Genomic DNA, 22,206 nt, shown 5'->3' with positions numbered 1-22,206 from the left:
TCTTAAAGCCAGACTCATTCCAGGTGGAAGAGCAGCAAGTGCAAAGGCATGGAGGCCTGGAAGAGCCACTGAAGCAGCTGGAGAGACAGTGATTACGGTGGTCAAGGAAAGCTGGGGCAATGTGCAGGGTGGCTCCTGAGAAGCACTGCACACCAAGCCAAGGAGACCCTGCCCAGTTACAAAGCTAATGAATGACAGAACCAAAGGGAAGCTTAAGCTTTCTGACTCATCATGCATCCCCTCTGCCTGTGCCATCCTGTACAGTAGCCACTAGCCATATGTGGCTATTTAAATTTAACTTAACTAAAATTAAGTCAGTAAAATTTAAAATTTAGTTCTCAGTCATGTTAGCCACATATCAAGTCCTTAAGGGCCACATGTACCAAGAGCCATGTCTATCATCACCAAAAGTCCACCAACAGTGCTGTTCAATGTCACAGGATCATCAAGTGAAAGGAAGTAGATTGAGTCTATACTCCTTTACAAAACAAAACACAGGAGGGGAAAGAACAGATGGAAGCTATAAGGAGGAATATTTCCACTTCCTATATCTTAAGTTTTTTAATAACAGAAGAGCACCCTGTCACTGGAAGTATTCCAGCTTGACAGTCATCTTTCACAGTGATGTAGAAAGAGTTTCTGTATTGAATTCATGCCCTTTGGTTAGAATGTTTGTGTTCTTTCACAGTAGCCTGGCTGACAGCCCAGTGCAACCATATCTTTCTAGCTCCTTTATATAAAGTTCCTGTCATACTTGCTTATAAAACCTTTGATATTTGGTTGAGAATCACTACTCTTGATAGCCCAGCATCCTAACATCCCAAATTGTGGGAATTTTTTAATAGGATAGATGTTTTTAAATTGTGATTCATAGACCTCTAAAATTGAACGCAAAATTGTATGTGTATTTTTCAGGAGAGACAGGTCTATAGCATCAACCAGATGTCAGTAGGATTTGTGATCCCAATATAGAAAGCAAATGAATAAACACCATACTAGAGACGATGGGACTTAATGGTCCCAACACTCCAAAAAGAGTCATCTAGATGCCATCTAGACACTCAGGTCACTACTCAGATACTTATTCAGGTCATACTCTAAAGTTCCACAGAGTTTCACACTGACCCTTAAGAACCTAAAGACCATCACCCTACAACTGAATCATTTTAGAGCTCAACATCTCCTGACCTTCAAGGATGAGGGAAGTGGGAGTAAAAAAGAGCAGGAAAATAAGCCCAAGGCACAAAAGTTGGATAACTCAGAGTCAAGTTGGGGAAGGTATCATCTGACAACCTCTTGCTGACATGCTTATGAAAGGTCTCTTGGAAATCTTGGTGGTTTATTTTCAATGTTAGCCTACAGAAACAAACAAACCCAGTTAGATGTAATACCAGCTTACTAGCTGGGGAACTTCCCCAGTAAATCTAAGGCCTGCTGAGCTATTAGTCCATTTTTGAAATAATGACTTTGTTCTTACTATCACCTGATACATGACAATTGCACCATGATTCACCTCCAGGTCCTATAATATTTCTAGAACTAAAAGGGCTGATTTCTAGAACAACATACCAATTCCTCTGTCATCTGGTATAGCTGGAGAAGAACACTTTGGTTAATTTAACAAAAAAAAAAGTGATAATGAGCTACTTATATAATCAATATGAATTATAAATCACACAAAGCTCAAAATACAATGAAGTACACATACCATTGGAACTGTGTTGGATATAATGCAATGAATGCTTCATTGGCAATATTCAGAAAGCACTCCAACATTCTGTGATACCTAGGGGGTCACCATTACAATCTCAATTGTCACTATACTATACACCAATTAATAAAGGGTTCCATGTAACAAACACCATATAACAAATACCCTAGTTTTTTGTTTGCTTGTTTGTTTGTTTTTACAGTGAGAAAGCCCGCATTAAGCAATACAGAAACTGAAAGAATCCTGAGGAAAATTATGAAGTAGCTAAATCTTGTATTTTACAGCCTCCCAATTCCCATGTGATGACCCTTCACTCCCCTCCCAGCCATCCACTGCCCTCACACCACCTTCTGGCAACCTCCTGTCCCCTCGCTAGGGCCACACCTGGTCTTACAGGTCCTGATCAGGGCAACCCAAGGCACTTTGTTGATGCTTGTTAACTCAATAGTAGCCAATCTGGGTATAAATCATCCAACAGAAGTTTACAGAATGCTCACCATGTGCCAGCATGTGCTAGGTGCTGGAATTAAATGGGGGCATGTCCCTTCTCAGAAGAGCCTGCTCTCAGTGATAAGTCCTGAAAGAACAAGATAAACTAACTCAAAGATGATAATGGCATATATTTTGCCTAATATGTCCCTGTTCTCAAGGTCATCAGCATTTTGTTAGAGAAATCTTAAACCCTCCTCACTACTCAAACCCAAAGCATAAGCTTTTGTTAGCAGCAGGGCTTTAGCTGGTAAATGAGAGAAATTTGGGATGAGGAAATGCATCAGCAATTTGTAATACTGGCCTCCTAGAAAGGCATTGCCAGGCAGATAACAAAATCATGTATAGCAATGGTTCTCAAAGCATGATGTCCAAGACCAGCAGCCTCAATATCACCTGGGAACTTGCAACAAACAAAAATTCTCCAGCCCTATTTCAGACCTACTGAACCAGAAACTCTGGAAGTAGGGGGTAGTAATCTGTATTTTAACAAGTCCTTCAGGTGATTCTGAGACACAGGTTGACAGCCAGCAGTATAGATGAAACAGGCAGACTGCCTATGTCTGACTTCAACACAAAGGAACTAAATTAGGAATTAGCCTTGATGTTGATGGAAATCACCTGCCGAAAGGAATGGTCGCTGACAGAAAAGCAGCAAAACAGTTCCCAGGAGAACACAGCTGGAGATTGCCAAGACGTTAGTGAGTGACTGTTGAAAATCCATTTCATGCTTTTTGGCTCTGACCAGTCCCATGAGACAATGGTGTGGAAATTGAGAAAGAGGCACAGAAAGTTTGAAAAACTTCCAACCTACAGCTAAGCTGAAGGCCGAGAAAGACTTGAGATAATTAGTTTTCCTCCTACTGCTGGTTTCCAGAGCCTCTGCTCTGGATCCAGAAGGCCACGCACGATGTCCTGCATCTCAGCAATGATGCCACAGACTGAGCATCATCAAGGCTCCATCCATGATCTACACCAGAGCATTTCTTCCTTTCCCTTCTAGCCTGCTACTCACCGTCCAGCTACATCCTTTTTATCCCTCCCCCAAAGGGAAGAAAGATGACACCCCCCTTTAATGACACAAGTCTTTGGAAAGCTCAGGCATATATCTGAAAGAAGCTTTCTAAATTCTCCCGAGATGAAGAGAACCGATGCAGCCCAAATGCAGCAAAAATGCAGCAAAAGACCTAATGCAGCACACACAAAAAAATATAGCCTCAAGATTATGCAGAGTTGCAACAGTGATTCGAATCAACCACCCACAGGCAAAAAAACCACACTTGGCACAGGTGCCAGGCAGGGCCTCTCTCTGAAGCCTCACGTGGCTGGAGCGTGGCTGGAGCCTGGCTGGGCATATCATTCCCAAGCCCCACCCACCTGCTTCTGGGATTAACTACTGCTTTACAAATGGGTCTATTTGAGGCTCCTCTTTTTTTTTTTTTTTTTTAAATAAGTAAGAGGATTAAGGGTGGAACTATTTAGTCCTACAAATTGGGAGCTCAAAATACAATAAAGGAAGCTCCTAAGAAGTACCCACTGCTCTGGGAGGCGGCAGGGAGGATGTCTTGGATAACTGACACATTTTAAAGTCATTCACTGCTGTTCCCCTTAATCTGGCCCATCTTCACCTTATAAAAACACATCTTCTAGCTGCTCCCTGCTTTCCAGAGATGAGGACACTGGGGCTCATCAAGGTTTATAAGGAAACATATTTGGGGTACTCAGTGAGCAAAGATACAGCATAAACATCTCCCTGCAATAAGCTTAACACTAAGAAACCACGAGGTTGGGGGAGTCTAAAAACTTTGTGCTGTACCTTCTGTCCTTAATTAAGATTGATGCTGGAAACATGACTGATGGGTGAACCCACACATGCGTCCTCTCTGTGCATGTTTAGAAGGCTTGGGAAAACTAACATGTTTCTATCCCTCTTTGGAAGGCACTGCTTTAGAAGCCGCGTCGTGGTGGTGGTAGTGGTGGCGGAATATTAGACACTAATTTCCACGTCTGGTCCCCATAACTACCCCTGCTCCCTGTAATTCCTACAAAAATTCACACTGGAATTTGAAAAGAAATGGTTACAGAGGACTGTTCCTTGGCTGAGTCGTTCAGCATTTATCAGCGTGAAAACCCAAGATGATGAGAGGATTCAGAGTGACACGTACCTTCCACTTACCCATGGCCTCTGAGTAGAAAAGGCTAGTAGTTGCATATTTTGGGGGCACTCAAATGTAACAGGGCTGGGTAGGAGGCAGTCATCATACAAATGACAAGAAAAAGCAGGTTACAAGATCTCTCCCCAGCTTCCTTTTTGTTGTGTGACAGTCCCACTGCAGAAAACAAAGGTCTTAGAGAAAAAGTAGATTTCTGAAGTTGGCCCTCTGTGAGAGACCTTAATAATCCTATCCAAGAGGAAGACAAATAACCTTCCTTTTCTGAAAATCCTAGGAAAAACCCACACATATAATGAATTATTCACAAAGGCTGAACCTAAAAATGAGAGAGGCAGAAATATAGAAAGATGAAAAGATGGGCAGAAAGAGAAAGTAAAGACCTGGTCTCTCTCTCTCTCTTTCCTTGAATAAAAGGATATTAATTAGAGTTGCATTCAGGTTTCCTCTTTTATGTCTTTGTGGTCAGTGATAAGCAAAATAAGATCAGCAGAGTCACCACTGATGGACTGGATTGCACATCTGGGCTTTGGTGTCTGGTGAGCTGTAGCTTTCCAGGCAGCCCTGTGCATGACGTAAGGGAGGCGGTTGACCTGCTCATCAAACATATGGAGTCAAAGGTTTGCAAGAGTTCTGAGAGCTTAGCAAAGCTTCACTCAGTTTTATTTTCACTAAGAATATGAAGATTGAAAGAAACCAGATGTTCCTGTAAAGAAGGGGGAAAGCAGCAGAGTTTGAGGGGGAAAAACACCTACATTTTGTACAGCAATGCTATAAAGAGATAAGTAATTTTGGATGGAGCTAATAATTTCAGAGTCTCGATGTTTCAGAAGAAGAAAAAGCAGGCCTGTTCTCGTTACTGTCCTCTTCCTTCTTTAATTCATAGCATGCATTGCGCCTATTGCAGAAACAGCAAGTGGAGGGAAGTGGAGAAATAATGACATGCAAACCAACAGACAAAACTATCACATTGAGGATATTTTTGTCCCTATCCTAAGTCATTTCATTTCTGTCAAACTCCTTCACTCCAACTCATTTTCCAGGCTGCATCCCAATTACAAATGGTCCCCACAACAAGTCATGGCCTGGTTTCCAGATGAAACATTACCCACACTTCATATCAAAAGCAAAGCCAACAGGCAATTCAGAGATTGTCCTGGGATGCTCAGAAAATGAAGACCTTTCTCCTACAGCTCCAGTAGCAGCTGCAGTCACTATCTGTTTCAACATCTGCATCTGTGCACAGGTACACAGAAGATATGAAGTCTTTCTGCATTATCTGATCATAGGATATAATTACAGATTTCATCCTTGTTAGCTGCCATCGTCTTCCCTAATCAAGGCATCTTGCCTCATGATTCACTAGAATTACATCAAACCTGAAATTCTTACCAGGACCTCAGTCTACTATCCTGCAATGTGCTGTATATTTATAGACAACAAAAGCAGAAAAAAAGAAGATACCAAAATGGGAAATTTAAGAACTAAAACTCAAGACCATCCTGGTCAACACAGTGAAACCCCATCTCTACTAAAAATACAAAAAAAATAGCTGGGCGTGGTGGCGGGCGCCTGTAGTGCCAGCTACTCAGGAGGCTGAGGCAGGAGAATGTCGAAAGTAAACCCAGGAGGCGGAGCTTGCAGTGAGCCGAGACGGCACCACTGCACTCCAGCCTGGGCAACAGTGAGAAACTCCGTTTCAAAAAAAAAAAAAAAAAAAAAAAGAACTAAAACTTTTGGTAATCCTCACCAAAATCCTCCAAAATAAATGGACATTTTATAATGGGAGACTCATAAAAATAAAGCATACAACCTCTGATCTATAGCCAGAGTGCTTTGGGGATACAATGAAATTCTCTACAATAAGAAATCATGGATGAATGTCCACAGGTTCATTGTGATGAACTTCAATATCTCAGGGCTGCAAACATATTTGACCTTCCCACTGTAAGTCATATTCATTTCCACACAAAACATGTGCTCCCCTGCTGAGACAACCAAGGTGATGGAGGTGTGGGGGGCATATCCTATTGCCCAACTCTGGCATAGAGTCTCCAAGCCAGACACATTACGTCTTCCCTTCATACCCGTGACCTGGAAAAGTTCAAACAAGTGAGGGGCATCCTGCAAACCACATGAGAGGTGCTGTATGCCCACAGGGTAACTGGCCCTGGGCATGAAAGAGTGAGAGCTGGTAAGCGTGAAGCACAGTGAACATGGAAGGGCACCCAGAACAGCCCACTGCCAGAGAAGATCTATTAGATGAGCAAAAAAGAAAAGGAGGAATCATATAGAATGTAACATCACATTTTAAACCACATTAGCATTTTTAAAAAGAGTATGGTATCCACTGCAGAGGAAAGTGCCATAAGAAAATAAAATTATCTCCCTATGCAGATGTAGCTTCCAAGAAAAATGAAACACATTCAGAGTAGGCTGTTGACTTGCCACCATCTTTCATGCCAAATCTGGGTTATCTTGAGCATTTCTTCCCATAAGAACTAGACCTCCCCTATTAATAACTGGATAAGGTTACCCTCCCCCTCCAAGTCAGGGTGATCCTAGAAGCATAAATTAAACCACTCCTTTTATTTAACCAATCTTTTCAGACAAACATGATTAAAGACCAGTAACGCACAGCACGATGAGACCACTAATGTGGCACATAGAAGTGTACATTATACCCCTTGTCCTACAGCGACTTTCTGCAGGCAATGAAAATGTAAATCCCAAAAGGTGTTGTAATACAAACAAAATCCTCAAGCATGCTAAATGTGTATATGTCAATATGAAAGCAGGTCTTGACATGCTTTCTGAACAACTGAACAACCTTCCCCTCTTAAAAAAATTTTTAAAAACTCTGGCACTTACAAAGAGCAAAGAAGTACTTCCTAAACTTTAATGAGCATATTAATCACACAGGGATCTTATTACAATGCAGATTCTGATTCAGCAGGATTGAAGTGGAGGATTCTGAATTTTTAGCAAGTTCCCAGGTGATGTGGATGCAGTTCCGCGCTCTGAGAGGCAAGAATCTAGAAGACTTCACCTGAACTAAGACCCCTCCCCACTTCAAGCATGCTGAAATTTCTGAAAGACATCATTAATAACAACAACTAGTGTTTACTGGGTAAATAGATAATGCTTTAGGCACGTGATATATATTAACTCATTTAATTCTCCCAGTATTATTATTATCTTCATTTAACAGATAAGAAGACTGAGTCACAGAGTAATGAAATAACTTTTCAAGGTCACAGAGCTGGTGAAGGAAATACGATTTGAACCCAGGCAGCCTAGCTCCAAAACTTTATGGGCAACCACTACCCAGACTGACTCCCAGTAAGACAAAGCAAGATTATTTGGGAAGTTGGATGTTTAGAAAGGAAAGGAAGGTGAGACTAGGAATTTAGGTGCGTTTCCCACGGAAGCCCAATGTTTCCATGTGGTCACCACCAGAAGGAATATATTAGTCAACTACATTGTACATGGTATATTTTACATTTTCCAACAGGGCTCCACTAAACACCTTAGCAGATGTTCTCTGAACACTGTTACCACAGCCTACATGCTGTAGAACCACTGTGAAATTGCCAACTATGCAGACAGAAGAGACCATTGGGACAGGGCTTGGGGCCAAGACACTGAGCATGATGCTGAAATCAACTCCCTCGAGAGTCTGAGAGTCTCCCGTTTGACTCTCTTTGGTCCATTTTGGCCAAAGACAAGGAAAGGGAGGAGTAAAACTCACAGCCGCACCTTGCGCGCTCGCAACGCCTGGTGGAAAGGCGGTGTCTTTGCAGCGGAAGAGAAAACGTGAAAAAAGATGACCGCGTGGTGTAGGAAACGTGCCTGGTTTCTCAGCCCCAAGCCTGGGCCCAGCCGGAAGTACCTCGAGGTGCTGAACCCAGATAACTGGGGAGCCCCGGGCCACCGGGAGTTTCAGCGGCGCTGTCCGAGGTGCCAACGATGGCTGCTGGCACACTTTGCCACCCGCGAGGCGGTTGGGCGGCTTTGTCTACCGCAAAGAAACGGGAGGGCGCCTGAGTAAACACGTCCCTAAGACAGGGGCACAGCAAAGCAGCACCTGGTGGATAGGAAGATTTAGAGAACTGTAGAAGCCAAGTGAGAAAGCAGGGCCCAGCTGGGAAATCCGTAGACTGCCTAGAGGAATATTTGCAGCCGCAGCACACAACACAATGAGATCTGTCCGCTTTGTGCAGCGCACCGGCAGGCGTGACTGCAGGGACCCGACCCCTCCCCCGCCAGAAACCTTCTCCCTAGCTAGATACGTTTAACTCAGGCAATAGATGGCCCAGGATCACTCTGTGGGAGTGGAACAGGGGAGAGGGGTGCAGAGAGGAGGAGAGAGGGAGAAGCCCAGCCAGGGGTGGCTGTGGGAGGATGCGAACAGCAGCAGGAAGAATATCTGCTTAGAGATGCTCCTTCGTTTCTAATGAGGGGTGCTGCCTAGAAGCACCACGCGCCAGCCAATCATGGAGCTGCTGAGGCAGGGAACTAGAGAAGGAGGGGAAGGCCAGAGGCTGGGGTTGGGGGAGTAGGGAGATGCCCAGGCCCTGTGGGAAGTGAGCCGAGTGTCTGGCTAATACTAGAGACCCAAGTCAGCTCCAGCTGCCTCACTGCTGCACACCTGGATGGTGGGGGTGGGAAAGAGGGAGAATAGGGGAGAAAAAAGGGGGCCTTCTTTGCAGGTGCAGCCCTCCCAAATCTCCCTCCCAAAGTCCCATGTGTCCAACCCCATCTCCATATTTAACACCAGACCACTAGCTTGCCTCCCACTAATCCCCTTTACTACCTCATCACCCCCAATTCCTAATGGCCTTGCCAGGCGTCCAATCCTTAGTGAAGAACAAGGCAGCCAGCTGCCTAATCAGCAGCCTGCATTTGGTGCACTTGATTAAACCTGCAAAGAAGCTCCTTCCATGTCTGTTCACTCTGACACCACCACCATCACAGATGGCCCCCACCAGAGCTTTGGGGAGAGCAGTTCCTTTGGAGAGAGCAGTTCCTTTGGAGCTACGGAGAGAGAGACTGCATGCGCACCTCTGGCCTCAGCGGATGAATTCAGGCCCAGGAGATCCACCTGGATCCTGGACACTGGGAGAGCAACCAGCTGGGTCAAGCACTAAGAAGCAAGAGTACCCAACCAAGGACCAAGGAAAGGACGGGCCTAATGAGCTGCTCCTCCTTGGCTGAGAGGAGAACTCCAAGTTTGAGCTGTTTGAGCTGTGGCAACAGAGATCACCTCCCCTGACAGACACTCATTCATGCCACTTTCAGTGGAACTTAAACTTAAGTCCCCAGAGTTAGCTGAGTCCCCAGCCAAAAGCCTGTTTTATTTATTCATCTGTCTATCTGTATACAAGGTTTTGGCCCTGGGAGGTTCTGAACTGATAAATCTCCTCATGGAGCCTTGACTTCCATACAGGAAGACAGTGCAGTGTCTCCTGGCTGGTGGGGATATGGGCAGAGTGGCTGGCTTAAAGAAAGGAAAATGAGAATTGATTATGAAAGGAAGCATTGGGGCAACCCAATCTATGTAGAGGGCGGCATGTGGAGTAGGGGTGGGGAGAAGGCTGGGAATCAGACAAAGCCCAGCCCAGAAAGGGACGCACCCAGGGACACTAGAGATTTCCACATAGGAAAAATAAAAAACCAAAAGTCTTACCTTGAAAAACACTAGTGCCCAAACCAGTCTCCACAGCACCAAGCTTGCCCCTTAGATGCACCGAAGAGTGCGCTTCAGCAAAGGGGCAAATTGGCACCAGGAAGGGGGTGGGGGGATACATTCCATGCTAGGTACCCCCCTTCACCCAAAGAAATGCAAAGGGAGAGAGGGAGTTATGGTGGGCAAGAAAGGATATGGCCAATCGATGAGCTTCTTGGCATATTTCCTGACAATGTTCTCTTCTCCGAAGATGAACAGGGATCTGTTGACGGTGAAACAGTTCTGCCGGACGGGAATGGGGTTGTACAAAGCCATAGTCCGCGCCCTCTGCGCTTTCGTCTGCTTGTAGGTGGCCGCCTGCCCCGAGGCCGGCACGGGGGTTCCTTGCCGGTTCCTGCTCTGGTCCGAGTCTCCATCGCCGGACCCCGGCCTGGCGACCACCGCCTCCCCGAAGCGAGCCATCCTGAAGTTTAAACAGACAGAAGACACACAAAGGTGATCGCGGCCGAACACCCGCACACAGCAACAAGCAGAAAGACACACGGAGACTCAGAGCCGCATCCAGACAGGCACCGGGACCACCACCTCTGGGGAGCTCCGCGAGCTCTTCGGAGAGGCGGCAGCAGCAGCCCGCCGCTGTGAACTGTTGAATCTAAACGCAACCTCTGCGAAGCTCCATTCCTCAAGAAGGAAAAAAAAAAAAAAAAAAAAAACGGGGGGTAGGGCTTGGGGGTGCTCAGTTCCTGGAGGAAAATATTTTTTTCAAAATGCCAGTGTGTGGTGGTGTTCAGGGACCAGAGAGGAGAGGGGTGGAGTAGGCTGCTCTTCAAACATAGCTCCTCTTCTGGCAGACGCACCACCTAGTTCAGGGAGAGAGGCAGGCACCGGCCCGCTAGGTAACAGTTTGGTGATTTATTGGTTGGGGGAAGGGGTGGGAAGGAGGGGAAACTGAAAACAAAAGAACTTTTTTGAAAAAAATAAAGACGAGGACGGGGTTACGGTGACATGCTTTATAACGCCAGTCCCCACGAGTCCATCTAAGAAATTCCACCGCGAAGACTTGGGTCTTTATATCTGCCAGCAGAGACGCATCCAAAGGTTGGAGAAAGAGGGAGGGAGGTGGGGAGAGCGATACTGAGGTTCCTGCGTAAACCGCAATGCCCAAAATCTCAAAATAAGAAGTCGATCCAAGCGAAGAGGGACAAATGACTTCAAAGCTCCTGCGCTTGGGCTAGAAGTTGAGCAGCATCCAGAAAGCAGCGAAGCCTGAGTGCCAGCATCCGCCCGGAGCGCTCGCCACCGCCGCCTCCCCGGATCAGCATGCAACAGCGATCCGCGGCTGCGCCGCCGAGAGGGCGGGAGCGCGAGCGGGCGGGCGGCGAGCACCGGCGGGCGAGGAACAGGTTGCAGCCGAGCCTCGCGGCGGCCTGGCACCACACTTGTCCACAGACCGAACTTCCTCACTAACGGCTGGGTCTTCCTCTTCCACCCAGGCAGCGCCCTCGGCGGAGCACTGGAGAAGATGCGGAAGGAGAGGGGGGAGGCGAGGCAGGGGAGAGCGAGCGGAGCGCAGAGGCGCAGCGAGGCGCGCGCGAGCGCCGGGAGAAGCGGGGGAGGAGCTGGTGAGGCGGGAGGGGCGGGGACGCAGCCGGAAGGCTGGAGGTTCCTGGGAGGTGAGGCTGGTTTGCCTTGTTGATTTACGTGGCCAAAAGGTAGCAGCCACCTCTGCAAAGGTCCAGTGAAGAGTCCCCTTTCCCCCAAGTAATGCCGAGAAGAGAGAGGCAGGCGCAGCAGGCGATGCGGCGGAGTCTCCGCAAGAGAGCCAGGGCCTGGCGTGAGGCGCACACGCACGCGCGCCTTGGGTCCCTGCAGAGAGGTGTCCCCAGTGCTGTGCCCTGTTCGGTGCCTGGCGCGTTGCCACAGGCCCGCCGCCGCCCTAGTGAGGAGTCGGGGCCTTTGCGCGCCTAGCGCCATGGCAGCGTCGCCGCTCCTCCGCACCTCCCATGCTCCACGAACACTGCCAAGGATTTCCAAGGATTGGGCAACACCCTCTCCCCATCTCCCCACTTAGCATCTGGGAGGCCCCGTGGGGAAGGCTAGGACCTCTGGGGGTTCCACACTCTGCTGTTGGTGCTGGCTCCTGGCGGGAGCTTCTGCCCTCACGGGGCGGCCTCCTGGTTCCGCTGTAGGAGAGCCCTGCCCCACCTCTCCTGGAAGGGCCCTCCATGGTGAGTTATGGGCTAAAACTACCCTTCTCGAAATGCGAATAATCAAAAGGATCCTCCAGCCCCCTATCCTTTACTCCCAAATAAGCTCCACTGCCTTTCTCAAACCCACCCCATTAATGTAGGGAAAAAAAATAGAATTGGTATCTGAGCTGCAGAGGTGGGAAAGGTGGACTCCAAGCCCTAGGGAAAGAGCTCCTGTTTAGCCGCCAAGCCCTTCCCCACAGGTGACTGGTGGTTTGAACTGAGGACAGGGATCAGCCGTCCCCTCCCATGTCCACACTAGCTGGGGCACACCGTCCTCTGCGTTTTCCTGCCTTGGCTCAACACATAGTCCTCTCCACATCCTCCCAACCTGAACAATGGAAGGAAAGAAGGAAAGGAGGGGCTGAGGAAGGAAACAAAGACACTAACCAAAGCCCAGAGTTTGGAAACCATGGGTGAGTATGGCTTCACGCCTATGAAGTGAGATTAACTGTTGAGAGGTGATGTCTGAGTGCATGGCACGTGTGTTCCTACGAGTATGTGTGTGTGGGGGCAAGGCCATGTGAGCACTGACATGTGTCTATTGTGTGAGAATGTATGTGAGTGTGTGCGCCTGTGTGTGTGTGTGTGAAGGAAAATTCTGAGTACTGGAAATCCAAAGGAATTGTCTCAACATGTCCAGCCTGCTGCCCTTGGGGAAGGCGTTTGACCTTTTGATTCAGGGGAGTCCATTTCAGGTGAAATTACTATTCAAAGTGAGTCAGCTCTAATTGTTATTTTGATTTCACATTACTGCCTTACTCTGTCCTTCCTCCTGCTTTAATCAGAGGGTCCTCTTCTGTCTGAATACCTAGTCAGACGTGAAACGGAGGGAGGGTGGTGCTGTGAACCATGAAGTCGCATCAGCCAGTCACTTAGAACTAGTTCCAAGTGGCTATCTTGGTATCCCTGTAAACTACACAGGGTTAGAAAAACGACTTTCAAAAATTATTAAATGCATGTCACTGCTTTCAGACAGTACCATAATCCATAGCACAAAATTCATTCAAATCATTAGAGAAGTATTTTTGAGTACCTTCCACGTGCCAGGTACTGTTTTAGGCACTGAGGATACAATAATGAACAAGATGGGTGATGACATAAATCATGTACACTAGATTATACTAAATTGTATAGCCTCGCAGGCCAGAAAGCTTCACAAACTTCACTCTCATGCTGTCACCTCACCCCTTTCCTTTGTGGTTGTGCCTCAGCAGGCTGGCGGGTGGCATACCTTTTTGTTAATGCCCAGAGTAAGCAGGGTTCACTAGCCTTTTACCTCCCAGACGTAGTTCTTGGAACATCAGAGATCCCTGACTTGTGTCTTCAATGTTATCAGATGTCAGCCGAGATCCAGTATTCCATGTCCTGTGTTCTCTGTGGCTGTTGTAATTCTTTAGAGGCCTAGAATACTCAAGATGAGATATTATATGTGCAAATGCGACAACACACTGGAGTTGATACCTGCCTTCCAAGGAGACAGGAATCATAAATGCATAGGTAGGAATAATGTAGAATACCTTAGGGAGTTTCAGCACCTATGTAAGTGAGTTAAAAGGGATAATTCTTGGAGTCAAATTCATGGATAATTCGTGCAGTCAAAACGAAAGGGGCAAACATAATGGCATAAATGGCTTTGGGAAGAGACTTGGCCTAAGGGCAGCAGTGCTAGCAGGAAGACGACTCTCATCTTCCACCCCCACCTGGCTGTCATAGCTTTTGAGAGCTTTGAGATCTATGAATTTCTATACTGGTTTCATACTGTCTAATCCCCCATTCTACCAGCCCCCAAGGCAGCTACAGTTGTTGGTTTTATTTTTTTATAGAGACGATGGTCTCACTATGTTGCCCCAGCTGGTATGGAACTCCTAGGCTCAAGCAGTTCACCTGCCTCAGCCTCCCAAAGTGATAGCATGAGCCATCATGCCCCGCCAGTGGCTACAATTTTAATGACTGAATAATATATGCGTTTAATAGTTTTCAGTTTACATAAGCCCCACAGCTGACCCTTACTCCAAACTCCTGAGGTGAGCCTGGCAACACATGTATCACGACCCTTGACAGACAAAGCAGCAGAGTTTCAGCAATGTTAAACCGTTTGCCCACATCTGATAAGAGGCAGCATATGGACTTCTAACACATCTGATTTCCAATCTGTGGCTCTTTCTAAAACCCGTGCTGTCCTTCAGGGCAGCAGTAGTGTAATTCTAAATTGTTCATCAAGAGAAGAACTATGCAATGACACTAAGCCTATGGAAATGCTATGCTTACCATCCTCAAATTGAATTTGATCAGAGGCCAAGTGTTCCTGGCACCATGCCCTCAAGATCCAGGAGGATCCTCAGAAAAAGTTCATGACCAGAATATTGCAGTCATGCTCTTCATATGGGAATGTGGTGGGCATTCTTCTTCCAGTGCCCCCAGTTCCACTATCCTATTAAGAATCCACAAATGGAAATGTGGAAAATCAGCAATTAGTCATAACTCTGATTGGAAACCAGTTTGAAGACCATCTGAAAATCCCTTTCCAGCCTCAGAGGGACAGTAACTGTATTTTCCTGTTGTCAGAGCACCATCTACTGGTCTCTGTGAGATGTCACTGTGAGCACAAGTGCTTGACAGCCCAGCACCCCATGCACCATGCCTCAGAGCCTAGACATTCCTAGGCTCTGACCTCTTGTCAACAGCCCTCTACTCCCCTATGGGACTTTGTTGAGGTCCTAAATTTCACCACAATGCAGCCAGCCCATCTCACAGTACTTGGAAAGTACAGTCCCACACACACCCTCCCAAGTTAAGATGGGGTTACCAAATGCTCCATGTTTTTCTGAAAGCAGTGACCTGCAAAGTGGAAACCCGACAGGAGCTAAGGAAGCAAGTGGAAAACTTTCCTAGTTTATAAAGCCTATGAAGACTCTTTCATTTCAAAGCATTTAACCTGGAGCCCCTCTACTGCAGTGTATGATCGAGCTGCAATCAAGAGTGCAGGGGACTGATCTGTAGTCCCTCCAGCCTCTTCTGGAAAAGGCAGAAAACAAGGTGTCCACACTGCCCCAGACCATACAGCCTGTGGGAGTTTGTACTAAGACAGATGGACATGAGTGGCAAAGTTGGAGAAGCAGTTGGCCTATTACCCTCATTCTTAAGCTCTTCCCAGATCTGTCAGGCCTTAGGCCATCTTCATAAGAGATTTTTCAGCCATCACTGAGAAGTCTGTGAATGTGGGCTTCATCCAAAAGGCCTGTGCCCCTCCTACCAGGCCTGCTCCTTCATCTTCCCCCACCCTGCCAGTTACACTCAGATAGCTTATGCTTAAGTTATCAGAGCCCCTTTTGTTCTATTTTTCCTCCGTTGAGCTTTTCCAAGAAATAGACTCTTATGCAAAGCAGTGCTCTAAGGAACATAATGCAGAGAGGATTTGGGAGTGGGTTCTTAAGAAAAAAGTTGGCAGGAGACCATGTGCAAATGCATAGTGGAGCAGAGGAGCATTATGGCAATGCAGACATCTTGGGAGTCTGGTGGCTTTCACAATACCTCACAGCCCTTTCTTGGGTGAAAACATAACTTCACATCCTTATGTAATGTCCATCCCTAGAATCAGCATCTCTCAAAGCTAAGCCTGAGAAGCCCCACACTCCAACATGCGATCAGCTAACCACAGGTCAGCAAAGTAGGCTTTAAAATGTTTTAAAAACCATTCATTTATGACAACCCATCACTTCCTGGGTGCCAACTGTAATGTTTTCTCATTGCATCTTTGTGGAAGGACTGTGAGGCACATCCTGTTATCTGACACCCAGAGGGTCAGGGACTTGTCCCAGTGCACAGAGCTAGGAAATAGCAGATCTGGATCTCGTAATAATAAGGACAGGATTCTTTGCAATATGTGACCATTATTAACATACTGCATGTCAAAATAATATTTTCCTTGCTTGAGAGTCAAGTTATAAGCAGGATCTTGAGCTTTAGAGAGGTAAGGCATGACCTTGAACCAGAGAGTCTCCTAGAGGGTTTAACTGCTAAGAATACATACCATTCTGCTCCACTGGGCTGTTATGAAAATTAAGTTAGTTAATATGCATAAAGCTTTTAGATCAGTACCTGACACACAATAAGTAAGTGCTACATAAGTACTTGTTATGTATATTTCACCTTCAGTAGCTGTGACCACGGTAACACACTGGAAACACTGCATGTCTACAGACTCTGTTTCTGAAAGCCGACTTCAGAAGTGCAGCCAGGGATGAACACACTCTGTTGTGCGGGGGATGGACAAAGGAGCACAGACATGTAAGTGCCTGAGATCAGGTCAGAAGGAGGAATGGAGGACAAAAGGAAAAAAAAATGGTAGAGACCAGTGTCTGGAGACCCAAAGGCCATGATACCTGAGAGAGCTGTGTGTTTGTTTACTTATTCATGAATTTATAAACCCATTTAACAAATACTCATTAATCCCCTTCAGTGTGCCACACATTGTTCTCAGGGATTCTGGAGCTCAGAGATAAATTAGACACAGTCATAGCCTCTAAAAACTTATAGTTCAAAAGAGGAGAAGGGAAAACATACCCACGAAGGGCTCAAATACAAGGCAGGATGTGGAGTGCACCACAGGAGAGCACTGGGAGAGAACAGAGCGGGGAGCCATCCCCTCCCACTGGAGGCAGCCAGAAAGGGGAAGAATCCAAAAGAGATCTCTTTGAAAGAGCTAGTATTGGAGGCATGGAGCAGCAGCCTGGAGCATGAGTGTTTAGGATGTTGGGGGAGGGGGATACACAAGATACATGGGGTTGATTAGCCAATCAGCATTTTTATTTTCTTTCAGTGTATCTAGGATCATGAAGATTATAGCATTACCACTTCAAGCCTTTCTTTTCCATAAGATGAGGTCAGTTTTCAGCCCAGAGAAAAGCCAAAAATATGCTTACCCTAATAGATATTAAGCTTTATTGGGAAAGTTGGTTTGAAGGTTCAGAGTGTAGCCCCAGACAGCAAAGGATCCCACGCCCATCACTGTCTACTTCCCTTCCCACCCTCAGGACCCAACCTTGCTGCTCAGCCAAGGCAAAGTACAGCAGGAGGACTCAGCAGCGCTCCAGCTCCCACTGATGGGGATGAGCAGAGGGTGAGAACAACCAGCAGGAGCACATCCATCCATCCACCCCCACGGCCTCTTGACTCAGAAAACACAACACAGCCCACACCTTGCAAAGCTCATTCAGCCCGGGTGGGCTCAGGCAGATTCATTCATTTAGCAGACATGCAATGAGCACCTTCCACGTGTCAGGTATCATGTCAGGGGCTAACCCAAAGGAGGCAGTGCCTAGGAGAAGGTGCCCAGGTTGGATTCATGTCTTGCCTGGTCTTGATCCACTCCCTACATTTCACTCTTGAAGATAATGCCACAGTAACAGAAAATGCAGCTCACAGCTGCAGTCAAGCCTAGAGGGTCCCTGAAGGCCCAGAGAAGAGAATAAGATTCCACTGCACCCACCAGTCTTGCCTCTCCAAGAACCCTTTGTGTTGGAATCATCAGCAGATTAAGCCACCACCTGTCCATCACCACACCCTCTCTCTCCCACTCTTTCCTACACTGAGCAGCTGGTTACACCCACCTGGTATAAAATAATCAAAGTGAAGAAGGCATTCCCATATGATACGGACTTAAGGCCAGTTTTGAAATGTACACCTGGGTAGGCCATTTACTAGCTCTGCCCCTTCTACTCCACAGAAATTGCTCTAAGACTCCCACTGAACCGCTGATGGTCCTTTTTTTACCCTCCTTTTCCTTGACCACTCTGCAGCATTTGACACCACTGACCTCCCCCTCTCCTCAGAGGTCGTCCTTCTTGGCATCCCAGTTACCACATCTCCCAGTTTCTCATCGTTTCCTTCTCCTTCTCTTACTGCTCTCACCTGTGGGGCACCCGTGGGTCTGTCCCAAACCCCTTTCTCTCCTCTGTCTAATTTCTGTCTCTTCAAGGTTATATCCTTACCTGCCATTTCAACTACCTCCTCCACACCACATCTAGCTCCTAGACCTCACCTTTTGACTCATTTCCAGACCCAGGTGTCCAATTAAGTTAGGGGTAGCTGTATATGGATTATCCCTCATCCCCAGACTCAATATGTGTAAAAGTGACATCACTGTAAATCCTTCAAAGCAAGCTCCCCCTCCTAAAATGCTAGTTGCTATGCATGTTACGTTTTCATCACTTCAGTGGCTCCCCCACTGCCTATAAAATGGCCAAACAGCTTAGCCTGACAATTCAAGGCAATCAGAATTCAACCTATCTTTCCAACACCATCTCCTCATGTATCATAGTATGAGGTACATAAATAAACGTGTCATGCCCACTCCTGCCTCAAAGCCCTGCTCACAGCACCTGCTTCACACTGCCCCAAAAACATTCTTCCTCTTTTCTGCTTCTCCCATTCCTAGGCATCCTTCTATGCATGGTTCAGTTCAAATCTGCTCTCCCACAAAGCCTTTCATAATCGCTCCAACTCTATGACGTGTACCTCCTATAAATTCACAGAACTTCTGTATCATTCATAGTACCGTGTTTTCTCACTGATATCATCATGACTGTAACTTCACCATTACATTCATATTAATTTTTCAATTATGTATGCCTTGTCTCCTCAACTATGGTGTAAGCTTCTCAAGAGTAAAGGACATATCTTTCTCTTTGTTTTATTACCTAGAGTGCCTGCATTATGTTATCCTCATAGCAAGCCTTTGCAAAATAAATTGTCAATGAATGCATGGATCTCCTGCAACTGTTATTGGTGGAAAAGAGCTTCGGCATCAATCAGGTATCTGGGCCCTGTCTGAGGAGCTACCCTTCCCCTAACACATTCTAGCTCTGACTAGGAGCCTCTCTCTCTGCTGCCAGGTGTTCCCAGCTGTTTCTTGTGAGTTGAGTGGCCATAAATCCAGATGATATAAACAGGAAGAAATATATATCAAAAAGGGGTACTTAATTCCCTTGTAGGAAATTAAGTGCCTGTAACTCAGGGGTAACTTCCCCAGCACACTAACTGCTCAAGCCCTGTCTTACCAATCATTACACAATAGGGTTCATTGTCTTATGAGGAATATCTCTTGCTCTTAGAAACGGAGTTGAAATAAGATCTGGGGAATCAGTTATTAAAAGGAAACAGCTCTCCACCTAAAGAATATTTTCAGATCCCTTTCCACAGAAAATTAAACATAATAAAGTCCTGCTTCAAAAAAACCCATATCAACTACAGTATTAATTGGTTCTCTCTCTTTACAAAAAGGCAAATGTCATCATGCCTATTTCCCTTATGAAGAATTACATATGAAAATGACACACACATGTTTGCAAAGACATGCACCAGATTCTGGTGTGATCTCAAGTTCTGTCAGCCGAGTGTACAAACATGCAGGTTATCTTCCCATGCTACAGAGAGCTTTCAGACAGGCTTAATAGAGTACATTCAAATGTGAAGAATTACAGGCTTTTTTGCAGGTTTCTGAATATTCCCAATGTGCCATTTACAAATTGGAAAGATGGAAATGTAATTCTCAATCAAGAGAGAATTTCTGAAATACTCCTAACACCACTGACAAGCCATCTCCTTGGACACACACATATACATGCACTCACGATTTAGCTTTTTCCTTTAAAGACTTGTATTTTTTCACAAAACCACCCCATCACTGAACCACATTTTTCAATAATATTCCTCCATATGTAGTCAAGTATTAATAGAATAATTCAAAGTTTCCAGTTATGCTACTTTCGTTTTGTTTAAATAATCTCTATTTTCATATTGCAAATTCTGGAGCTATAAAAAAAAAAAAAAAGAAAGAAAGAAAAATGGGCATGGATCAAACAAGTAAAGAATAATTACAAAGAAAAGTATAGGTGATGCTGTTTATAATATTATTTGTCCTAGGTATTAAATACTTGCTATGTGCAAGGCTCCATGCTAACTAGATTCACTTTCCTTATTTCTCAGAATAAGCCCATGTAGTAAGTGCTATTATAAACCCCATTTTACAATAAGAGAAGCAAGACTGAAAGGGACTAAATAACTTCCCTGATGGTCACATAGGTGGTGGGTGACATAGCAAAAGATCAATCCTAGGTCACCCTGACTTCAAAACCCATTATCTTAGCCACTTTAATTTGTGTCGCTGATATCATTAATAGAGATTTGAGCTAGAGAATAGAGATTTCATGATGATTCTGCAGTTCCAAGAGGCAAGAATATATCCAGACTCTACAGATGGTGCTGAAGGGCCTCAGAATAAATGAGTTATCAGGGTGCAAACACCAGGAGGCTTGCACCTTAGTCCTGGTTGGGTTTATATCCCTATGTGCAAAAATGGCAAAAGTAGTACCTGCCCTCTGAATTACATGGGGCTACAAATAAACCAAATATGATGATACATTCTTAGCCCAACCTGCTGCACTGCTCCTACTGCTGCCATCATTTTGCATTGCAACATCCCACAGCAACAGGAGTCAGACCAAGAACTGAGTGCTAATTCAAAAATTATTTCAACCCTTCAAAACTTCTCAAAATTCAAAGGGTGTGCTATTGCCCACAATTTATGTGTGATGAGCCCGGTTTTACACCATTTACTTGTTTTTCAATGAATGGCTAAGTCTACCCAAAATGTCCCAACCCTGAGCTCCCTGGTAGGTCAGCCTCAGGTAGCTATCTGCAAAAGGTATCCACCAAACTCTGGAGAGGTCAGTAAGGGAGGGAAGGGAGCAAGGGGGAAAGGATAGTTGTTCAGTCATAGAAAATAAGGGTCCGCTACATCGTTGATACAAATATGCAGTGCTGTGTTCAGCAAATCAAAGGGTAGCACTGTTCCTACCATTCAGGAACATTGATCCTGATCATTAGTTCTGGCTTTTTTTTTCACGAATACTTCTGCTGCCAGCCCATGCCACTAAAGGACTCAGCAAATTTAAATCCTCCTGCATCTCAACTTGTTTTCCTGCCTGCACTCCAGCAGGTAAAACACCCACAGACTTACAGTGCTCTGGGCTGTAGAATTCACAGGAGTCTATAATGTTCAGGTTATTTTTAAACTTTCAGGCCACTCTCCCTCCCCACGAACAGCAGGCCTGCCATTTAGAACGGTGTTTAACCCACACCCCACCTGCTTTGAAACTTCAGCTTTTTGTGTTAAAAGAAAAGAAGCAATACCTCAAGCACACACACACGTGTGTGTGTGCGTCTAAAACCTGAAGACAGTCACCACAGCTCACTGGAGCAGAAAGACCCAGCTCACAGAATGATGTTGAGATTGTAGAGATGATGTGTATTAAAATGCTTTGTAAACTCAGTGTCATGCCACTGTAGGTGGTATTACCATTATATTTACAGGTACAGATACCAGGCATTATAGGTAATGTCAAAAGACAACTGCCTTTTTTAAAAAATAAATTTCATTGTGTACATTTGAGATTTATAACAGGATGTTATCGGATACATGTAGATAGTAAAATGGTTACTACAGTGAAGATTAACATCCATTATCTCACAGTTACTTTTTTTGTAACAAGAGCAGCTGATATCTACTTATTTAACACGAGTCTCTAATACAATACAATTTTATTAATTTTATTCCACATGCCCCACATTAGATCTCTAGTCTCATTCATCCTACATACCTACTTTGTATCCTTTGATCTACATCTCCCTACTTCCTCCTCCAGTCCCGCCCCCCGACCTTTCCACTGGTGCTAACCACTGTTTCATTTCCTTTTTCATTCTACATATGTGAGGTCATGCTGTGTCTATTTCACTTAGCATAATGTCCTCCAGGTCCATCCATGTTGGGGCAAATGACAGGATCTTCTTTTTTACGGCAGAATAACAATCCATTGTGTGTGTGTGTGTGTGTGT

At 45.6% G+C, this 22,206-nt stretch overlaps 1 protein-coding gene across 1 annotated transcript in view; it reads right to left on the bottom strand.

Annotated features, from left to right (window-relative positions):
• Nucleotides 1–22,206, bottom strand: part of CACNA1E (calcium channel, voltage-dependent, R type, alpha 1E subunit) — a 424,230-nt gene that overhangs the window by 314,887 nt on the left and 87,137 nt on the right. Inside the window, exon 4 of the mRNA XM_012002628.1 lies at nt 10,257–10,523. Within this exon, the coding sequence (XP_011858018.1) occupies nt 10,257–10,523 (267 nt within the window). The remainder of the gene's footprint in view (nt 1–10,256; nt 10,524–22,206) is intronic.

Source organism: Mandrillus leucophaeus, unplaced genomic scaffold (assembly GCF_000951045.1).
Source record: "Mandrillus leucophaeus isolate KB7577 unplaced genomic scaffold, Mleu.le_1.0 Scaffold691, whole genome shotgun sequence".
NCBI classification, from domain to species: Eukaryota; Metazoa; Chordata; class Mammalia; order Primates; family Cercopithecidae; genus Mandrillus; species Mandrillus leucophaeus.
Note: the sequence above shows the minus strand (reverse complement) of the source record. Positions and strands in the feature narration are given on the sequence as shown.